The sequence below is a fragment of the Colossoma macropomum genome, unplaced genomic scaffold (assembly GCF_904425465.1).
Source record: "Colossoma macropomum unplaced genomic scaffold, Colossoma_macropomum, whole genome shotgun sequence".
NCBI lineage: Eukaryota > Metazoa > Chordata > Actinopteri > Characiformes > Serrasalmidae > Colossoma > Colossoma macropomum.
The window spans coordinates 23,075,571-23,084,722 of NW_023494810.1; the positions used below are offsets into that span (position 1 = coordinate 23,075,571).

Genomic DNA, 9,152 nt, shown 5'->3' on the forward strand with positions numbered 1-9,152 from the left:
ATATTTAACATTTAACCACATCTCATTCACATTCAAACACCACATCTGAAGAGGTCTTGTGGAAATATTAAGGCTTAAGTGGAAAATGTTCTTATTCTTGAGTCAAATTGAGCTTTATGTCATGATGCAGAAAATGGGTTTGATAACTGATTTGAAGTCTGCAGATGATAGAAGCCTCAGAAGGCCTCATTTTATTCACATGCATGCATTGCTTTAAGACACTGACCTCAAACTGTTGTGCTCATGTCTGCAAAACTAGACCCCTAACAGGCTAGTTTGTCTCGGAGGTACAACTGCTACTGCAGTGAAAAGTGTCCTTTTGTATCTTGTTTTTGAATCTATATATATATATATATATATATATATATATATATATATATAAACAAAGTCATTCAGAGTGGTGTGATGTGAAATATTCTGTTCTAGAGAAATGAGAAATTTCCAGAGTCAGATTTGCTCACAGTGGTGGTGTTAGGAACTAGACTATCCTTGGGTTCTATCAGCACCACTGTCAAGATATCTGAGTCACTGAGTTCCTCTACGATGACCCGTTTTACACCAAACCCCTTTGAATGACTGTCGACGTCAACCACTGAATTACGGAGAAATGTCTAAACAGTGGAATTCCCAGTTAGGCCTATTCGATGTTCTTCCGTTCCCGCCCGTGTGGCGGCGATAGAGGGACGTTATCACAGTCAAAATCGCTATTCATGGAAGAAGCAGAGTAGCAGCAGCACAGCTGTTTTGCAATGGCGTCTTCAGCCGAAATGTCTAAACTGGAGTCTTTAAATTCCTTTTTCTACGAGCGACTGATGGCTGTGGCAGGAGAGATATTTCAAGCAGTTAAAGACACTTTCTCCGAGTACCAAGAAGAAATACATCGCTCCAAACAGGAAAATCTTTACCTGAGGAAAATGCTAGCAGAAGTTAGCATAAACAACGGCTCAGGTAAATCCGCTAATTTAGCTAACAGCGCTGGAATTGATATGAGAGCAGATACAAACTGAGCGTGTTTCTGTGGGGTTATTTTTAAAGAACAGAATTTATGCCTGCCTCCAAATGAGCACTAACTTACCCTCTTAAAAAACATGGTTCTTCAAGGGTTCTGTGATTCTGTACGGAGCCACGAGTTCTAAGCTATATAGAACCATTCCATGCTTAAATGTTTTGTCTGAATGGAGAAATAGTTCTTCAGATTGATGGAGAATGTGTTGATTTGAAAATCGTTCTGTTGGTTATGTTAAATTCAGGCATGTAACAATAGAAGAACCCTTTTTGGTACTAACATAACGTATAGAACCATTTTCCAAAAAGTTCAGTATAGAACCATATACAGCACATTCTCCCTCAATATGAAGAACCATTGTCTATACAAAGAACCATTTAAGCATGAAATTTCACTTAGTGAAGTTGTTTCACTTCACCTAATGAACTGTTCTCGTCCTGTTATGGAACTCATGGTTCTAAATAGAGCCATTGCCTTTTCTAAAGAACCCTTGAAGACCTATCATTTTGAAGTGTGCTAGGTCTTTGGAAATTCAGGATTGTAGATTTAAAATGAGTCATGTTAAGGAAGTAATTTTTTTTTTTTTTTACTTTTTTTTCTAATACTGTTTCTAATCTGACAGGCTGTATCAGTGTAGTTTTTACATTAGTGCTCTTACAAACATCTGTAGGAATGCTAAAAGGAACTCTAAGATGTATATTTCTCTATTTTGATACTCTGGTGTAATATATAGTAATCTATACTATTTTACTATTAGAAGAAATCCTATAAATCCTATATTTTGGTAGTATTGCTATAGTTCTTTATGCAGGGTTTTTACTCTGGAAGCCAAAAAATGTGTGGAGAGGAAAAATCCAACCACTATGGCTGCTTGTCACTTTTGTCCACAGACCGGCCACAATTTTGGATTTTTCTTCTCCACACATTTCCCAACATAGCCCTACAAGATTGCAATGGATCACAATGAAATCATGCCTGAACTTCACTTAATAAACTGTGTGGCATCTTGCCTTGTCTTGCTGGAATAGACATTATTTGTTGTACTTTTCCTTGTTTAATCGAACAAACTGGATAACCACATTAAAACTGCTAACCATCAGTGTATGACATACACGTTCTTTTTAACTGCCAGTGTACTACTCTAAAGTTTGAGATTTTAACCAAACCTACATTCTTGACAGATTCACGGCTCAGCCAGGCAGAAGGAGTTTCTCCTCAGAACACCAACCATGGCCCTCTGGACTCAGTTGTACAGGTCAAGCTGGAACTTTGCACTGCGCAGCAGGACACAGAGCCACAACAGCCAGTAAAAGATCCGGCTTCGTGTCCTTCTCCTTATGCAGTGCCTGCCTATCTTCAGGAGCCACCTCACTCTTTTTCTGTTAAAACTTTAAACACTGAAGAGGAAAAGGGTGACTGCTCACTGACCGACTCCTCAAGCAGATTAGAAGCCTGGAACTCTCAGGTCATCTCCTCTGATGACTCAAACCCTACTTCGATGCGATCTGATGGTGGACATGAAAATCAGTCAGTGGTTGTAAAGGATGAACCAGAGTCCAAGCCCTACTCTCAGTGCAAGGAATCATACAGTGATTTAACTCATTTATCATCTCACTTGCTGAGCCAAACTGCAGACAGATTGCTTTATTGCGAAGTCTGTGGTAAGCCGTTCAAATACGATCGACTCCTGAAAGCGCACATGGTGGTGCATCAGAAAGAGAGGCCGTATCGCTGTGAGCTATGTGGAAAGTGCTACAGTTATGCACATGTACTCAAAATCCACCTCAGAACTCATACAGGCGAGAGACCGTATCACTGCAAGTACTGTGGTAAGACATTCAATCAGAAAGGCCATGTAAAGGGGCATGAAAGGATTCACACTGGAGAAAAAATCTACAGCTGTTCGGTCTGCGGGAAGCGATTCACTTGGCTGGGTCAAGGAAAGGAACACCTCCGGATTCATCATGATCAAGTGGCTACAATTATAAGGAAAAGAAAAAGTAACTGTTGAATATGAAGAAACATGTTGAATCAGACAGAATTAAACCCACCAGCTTTCCTCAGACATTCAGACATTAGATTTTTCAGAAAATACTCCAAACTGAATACATTCATGAACTTTTTCCAGTGCTCAGTTTTTAATGTTTATAGCGCATATATAGCCGGATGCACAACATAGCAACAAATTGAGGTAATGCAGACACTTTCATTACCCAGGACTGTAGTTATAGGTAGGTATATAGACTGCTATGAAACAGCTTATGTGCCTTTTAAATTGACCCTGTTATCATCATTGTCATCATCATGATCATGTCTTGGCTGTTCACTGGTGGAACACCTTACACACAAAATAGCGATAGATGAGTGAATGGAATGGAAAAGGACCCTGCAGTTCTCATTTCTTGCTCTTTTGTATCTGATATGCACATCGGAGTATAGTAGCGTCTGCTGCCTTGCTATTAAAACTCGAGAGCCACATTACGTTTCCCTGCTTTCTCATAATGAATGTATGTTTCATCAGGAGGTTTTCTGGATTTGTCAACAAGCATGTTAGTTTAACAGTCTCTCATACAATCATACAATCTTCTGATTGTACCCTAATTATTCCACTATATGTGCATATTGTACAAATCTTTTCTTTGTTGGCAACAATCTTGCAACCTGAATCTAATTTGTGTAAATTAACATTTTCATATACTCATGGAAAGGTGAGAGTAAATTGCCTAGTTTAATACAATTATAAATCTCTTTTCTGAAACAAGAGTTGGGACAATGTGAAATGCAAAAATGTGTAAATCCACGTTGATCTGTATTTAAACAAAAACAGTACAAAGACAAGATACAGGTAAGCTACACCTTTTCACCTGTGAATATACACTCGTATTGAAATTGATGCCTGCAGCACATTCCAAGAAATTTGCAACATGTAATTTAGGACTAGGAACATTGAAAAGTTTCAAAAAAAGACATCTTAAATGGGGGATGCACTCACGCTTGGTACACCCACATAAGGAGCATCCTGGAAAGGCCTAGTCCTTTATGAGCAAGGATGGGTCGAAGCTCGCCACTTTGCAAAAAAATGTGTCAGCAAATAATTCAGCAGTTTAAGAACAACGTTTCTGATTCCTGAGTGTTAGTGAGTGGTAATCTTGATATAAATGTATTACATATATATTATTTTGCCAGTTTTTGTTTTCATTTTTTTATTTGCTGAATTTGCTGATACATTTTTTGCTTCTGGAATCGCCCTTTTGTATCTGAATTGTGGCACTTTTTAATGGAGAGGGGCGTTGGAAGAGGGTGTTCATTCGCAGTCTCTATTGATCAACTGATTTGGAGTGACAGGTCCTCTGAACACAGCAACACCTGCTCAGTGATCTGTAATCTGCCTCGAACATTTTGACAAATGGTTCAAATAAAAACTCAACAAATGCTGTTCAACATCGCAGCCACAAATGTTTAATTAAGACTCTGCTATGTACAGTGAAAGTCATTTGTCAACAATGTCCAGAAACGCCCCATACTTCTCTGGGCTCAGTCTCATTTGAAATGCACTGATGCACAGTGGAAACATATATAGTGGTCTTATGAGTCAACCTTACAGATTGGAAAAAGGAAAAACATTTTAATTTTAATGTAAGTCAGTGGAAGCAGACATTTTTCCAAGTAATTTCGGGCCATTTATGTTGGTCCATTCATCATGAAATTTACATACAATGTAAAGGACAAAATGCATTGTCAAATTATGCCAAAAACTGAAAAATGACAAAAATGGAGATGTAAGGTTTTGTTCTGAAAGCAGCAAAATACTACTTTCTAGACATTTGCCATGCTGTATACAATGATAGATTTACAAATCCTACAAATTATATCACTTTGACTGCTTTATTGCAAAACGTGGCAAACCTACAGGAATTATGGACACGATTATGACCCAGATAGATTAAATTTAGAACAAATGCTTAATGTTCAGCTTGGAATCTTCAACTTCAAGGGAACCATTTCTCCTCATTATTCCAGGTAGGGGTGGGTTATATGGCCAAAGCTTGACCTAATGATACTATAGAGGATGCAGTTGGTCAGTGTTCTAGCAGTACTAACCAAGCTATGCTCAGAGAAGCATACTGTGAGGCAATTTGTCATTATAGCTGTAAATATCATCATATTGGCCCCTCATTGGTCCAGGCTTATGAAAGTGCTCCAGAGGTGCTTAGCATGCTCATGTTGTTATTTGTTATTTTGGTTGTGTCAAAATCATCATAGCGATGGCTTGGCTGCATTTTTCATAAGTGTTCCTGACACTGAGATGATCACTTATCACATCGATTTATCAGTCTACTCAGGCTTCAGCAGAGCTCAGTAACACTGAGATTAATAACTTATCACATTGATTTATCAGTCTACTCAGGCTTCAGCAGAGCTCAGTAACACTGAGATTAATAATTTATCACATTGATTTATCAGTCTACTCAGGCTTTAGTTGAGCTCAGTAACACTGAGATTAATAACTTATCACATTGATTTATCAGTCAGGCTTTATTAGGAAATTCAGTTTGTAGAGTAGCTTGTTACTGAGGTCCTCTTTAGAGTTTGTCCAATAAGCATGTGTGCTACGCACTGATTTTAAAATAGTTTACAATTTTTTTCTTAAATCTTTCTTGGTCTAATTGTTTTTGGTTTTTTTGTTTGTTTTTTTTAGTGGGTAAGTATTATAAAAGTATTCTCCTAAAAATATAATATAAGTTACTGTATTCTGGATACTGCCTCTTGGACTGAATACAAATATTTCATTTCTTGATACTTGTATCAGGAACTCTGAATATACTTAAGGGCACTACTATAAATTATAAGACAGCCCTGCTGAAAAAGGACCATTAGGATAAAACCTATAGTATGGTCTATAGCATAGTTTATGCGTACTCAGTATAGTCGATGTTGATGTGTACTCTGACAAACATATAGATAATTATAATAGTGCACTGTATCAATCTTGTAGTTTCTGATAGTATTACTGCAGTTTTTGGTAAAATCGTAATCCGTCTTGAGAGCCAACCGCTACACTGAGCGCTCCAGTTGCTGACCGCTGGATGGCGCTAATGTGTTAAATCTACCAGCACAGCATTAATCGAACAAGACGTGTTTTTGTTTGCTATGGAGGTAGCTGTTAACATGGCAGCTAACAAATTTGAGTTTTTGAATTCGTTTGTCTCTCAGCGTCTGTTAGCTGTGGCTGGAGAGATTTTTCAAGTAGTTAAGGACACTATTAACGAGTACCAGGAAGAAATAGAGCGCACGAAACAGGAAAACCATTACCTGAAGAAAATGCTAACGGAAAAATGCAGGAGTAACGGAGCAGGTATTTAAATCTCACTTCACCTTCCTTTAGATTTGGAGAAGACTGTATTAAGTTAGTCACACGGACTGAGTTGCACGACGAGTGTTGTTAGCTGCTGAGTTACTGACGAAACTGATGTTTTTATTCTCCAGCCTCGTAATCTAATGTTACGTTCCACCTTAAATATGTGCGACTGTGTCAGAATGGTAGTTATCGTTGCGCCCTTTAAGGTGGAACGGAAATTCGAATAACAAGTAAATTTCGGCATCGTGATTTACTGCTGAAAATTCTGGCTCAGAGTAGCTTTTGTTGGCACTTTGTTTCAGATGATGTAAGCTAGTCATTAACGTGGCTGACTAGCTGGACTACGTGAAACCACACCCTGTGACAGGTTGAGCTGGTCGACCAGCTCAGCACGACCATGACCGTCATGGCATAATACAATTCTGCAGAGATTCCTGTACTATAGATCTTTCTCATATTAAGGGTCTTGAATAATTTTACTAAAAAATACTCAAAGTCAGCTGACTTCAGAAGCTGTGTTGTCTTTTTTTTTTCTAAAAATCGTTGTGTCTGAAATTCCATGCTGTCCTTTATCCATCTCTGTGCTCCCCTTTGCCTTTCAAAGTAAAGGACATTAGGAAAGAAGAGTATTTGAGTATTTGCCACTTTGGATTTCTTCTATTTTTTTACCATCTGAGCAAACACAAAGTCAATTTTTTAGATGAGCTTTCATTTCTTTGAAAATGTTATCCAACAACTTTTCACACCCAGTGTGAAAAATAATTGCTTTTTAGTTAATCAACCAAGTAACCAAAATTAGTTAATCAATTAAATAAGTAGACCCAAGGTTGATAACAGCCAGCCCTGTTGAATTTAAACATTACTTAAATAGGACATTTCCAGGATTGTAAAGTAGGCTTAAGCATGTCAACAAGCAGCATGCTGTGCTGCAAGCAAAATAAATTCTGGAAAAGATATAATTAAATAACTTCATCAGTCTGAAAAGGATTACAAAGCCATTTCTAAGGCTCTGGGACTCTGGAACTTCAGAGAGATGTTATCTCCAAATGGAGAAAACTTGGTGTCTACATGGTAACTCATGTTCACACACCCATATAAAAGAAAAGAAACCCTAAATTCATTGTATCCTGTAAACAATGTCATGTCATCCCTGCCTTTGCCTCAGAAACACCAATACCCCAAGTCTTCAGCAGCTGGCTCAGACCTGTTTGTTTATTTGTAGTGTTTTCAGGAGTCGTGTTGACAGCAGACTCTAATATTTAAGTCAGATTTACTTTATCTGACCTTACTTTTACACATTCTGTTAGAAACTTGTTTTATTTAGATCATTTTATGTCTGTAAAGTCAAGTTATCTAGAGTCATGATCAGCCATATTTCCATTAAAACCTAACATTTTACTTTCATATTCCCCCCAGATAATGAAACCAGTCCAGCAGTTCCTCAGGAGCTACCAAACTTCAATCAAGAACCACTGGACTCGGTTATACAAGTTAAGGTGGAGCTTTCCACCATGCATCAGGATGCTGAGCCACAGGGGCCACTAAACAATCCATCCTCATCCTCGTCTCCCTCTGCAGTGACTGCATATCAAGAGCCATCTTACCATTTTTCAGAAAACACTACAAACGAGGAAGAAGTGGTCGATGGTCTACATAACTCAGGAGTTACAGTCAAGTTGGAGCCATGGGACTCGCAGGTCATCTATTCTGATGATGCACCATCTGTGATGCAAAATGAAATTATTGCTAAGAACAATTTCGAAGGCATGAGAGATGATCAAGGCACCTCCTCTTCTCAGTGTCAGGTTTCTTTGGAGAGCATGTCTCAAGCTGAAACTCGCTTTCAGAGTCAGACTGTGGAAAGGGTTGTCTATTGTGAGTATTGTGGAAAGCCTTTTGGGAATCGTGAGCAGCTCAAACAACACTTGGTTGTGCATCAGAAAGAGAAACCGAGGCCGTATCGCTGCGACTTGTGTGAGAAGAGCTACAGTTATGCCCAAGTTCTTGAGATCCACCGTAGGACTCATACAGGAGAGAGACCCTATCACTGTAGGTTTTGTGGAAGACGATTCAATCAGCAAAGTCACCTGAAGTACCATGAGAGAATTCACACAGGCGAAAGGCCTTTTGGCTGTTCACTTTGTGGAAAAAGGTTCATTCAGAGAAGTCAAGTGAAGAAGCACAACTGTAAACGTCAGGTTATTCTCCAGTAATTATATATGTGTAAATATTGCAAGGAGAAGTTGGATTGTAGTGTTTCACATGTTCATCGAGTGATGTATTGATTCTGTCACATGTCCATGTAGTAAACCATCTGATTTGTGTGGCAGTAGTGGTCCTGTTATAGAAGGAGATGCTGAGATTTAGATACAACTAAATTTGGGTAAAAACAAAGTATATAAACTGATCAGGCAGAATACTATGACCACCTCCTTGTTTCTACGCTCATTGTCCATTTTATCAGCTCCACTTACTAAATAGGTGCACTTTGTAGTTCTACAATTAAAGACTGTTGTCCGTCTGTTCCTCTGCATACTTTATTAGCCCCCTTTTACCCTGTTCTTCAGTGGTCAGGACCCCTATGGACCCTCACAGAGCAGGTACTATTTGGGTGGTGGATCATTCTCAGCACTGCAGTAACACTGACATGGTGGTGGTGGTATGTGAGGTCTGAGTGGATCAGACACAGCAGTGCTGCTGGAGTTTTTAAACACCTCAGTGTCACTGTTGGACTGAGAATAGTCCACCAACCAAAAATATCCAGCCAACAGCTTCCTGTGGGCAGCG

At 38.8% G+C, this 9,152-nt stretch overlaps 2 protein-coding genes across 2 annotated transcripts; both read left to right on the plus strand.

Moving 5' to 3' along the window:
- Positions 1-702: 702 nt before the first annotated feature.
- Positions 703-3,615, plus strand: LOC118799260 (zinc finger and SCAN domain-containing protein 22-like). Its single transcript, XM_036558995.1, has 2 exons — positions 703-948; positions 2,188-3,615. The coding sequence occupies exons 1-2, from the start codon at positions 750-752 to the stop codon at positions 3,015-3,017; spliced, it is 1,029 nt and encodes a 342-aa protein (XP_036414888.1). The 5' UTR covers positions 703-749; the 3' UTR covers positions 3,018-3,615.
- A 2,513-nt stretch (positions 3,616-6,128) lies between these two features.
- LOC118799262 (zinc finger protein 383-like) lies at positions 6,129-8,843 on the plus strand. Its single transcript, XM_036558997.1, has 2 exons — positions 6,129-6,362; positions 7,782-8,843. The coding sequence occupies exons 1-2, from the start codon at positions 6,158-6,160 to the stop codon at positions 8,576-8,578; spliced, it is 1,002 nt and encodes a 333-aa protein (XP_036414890.1). The 5' UTR covers positions 6,129-6,157; the 3' UTR covers positions 8,579-8,843.
- Positions 8,844-9,152: the final 309 nt, after the last annotated feature.

Bases quoted from the DNA above. Each gene is read 5' to 3' on its own strand.
- LOC118799260 (XM_036558995.1), top strand. From the start codon at position 750: ATGGCGTCTTCAGCCGAAATGTCTAAACTGGAGTCTTTAAATTCCTTT. The intron at 949-2,187 runs GTAAATCCGCTA...CATTCTTGACAG, and splicing joins TAGCATAAACAACGGCTCAG to ATTCACGGCTCAGCCAGGCA.
- LOC118799262 (XM_036558997.1), top strand. From the start codon at position 6,158: ATGGAGGTAGCTGTTAACATGGCAGCTAACAAATTTGAGTTTTTGAAT. The intron at 6,363-7,781 runs GTATTTAAATCT...TATTCCCCCCAG, and splicing joins ATGCAGGAGTAACGGAGCAG to ATAATGAAACCAGTCCAGCA.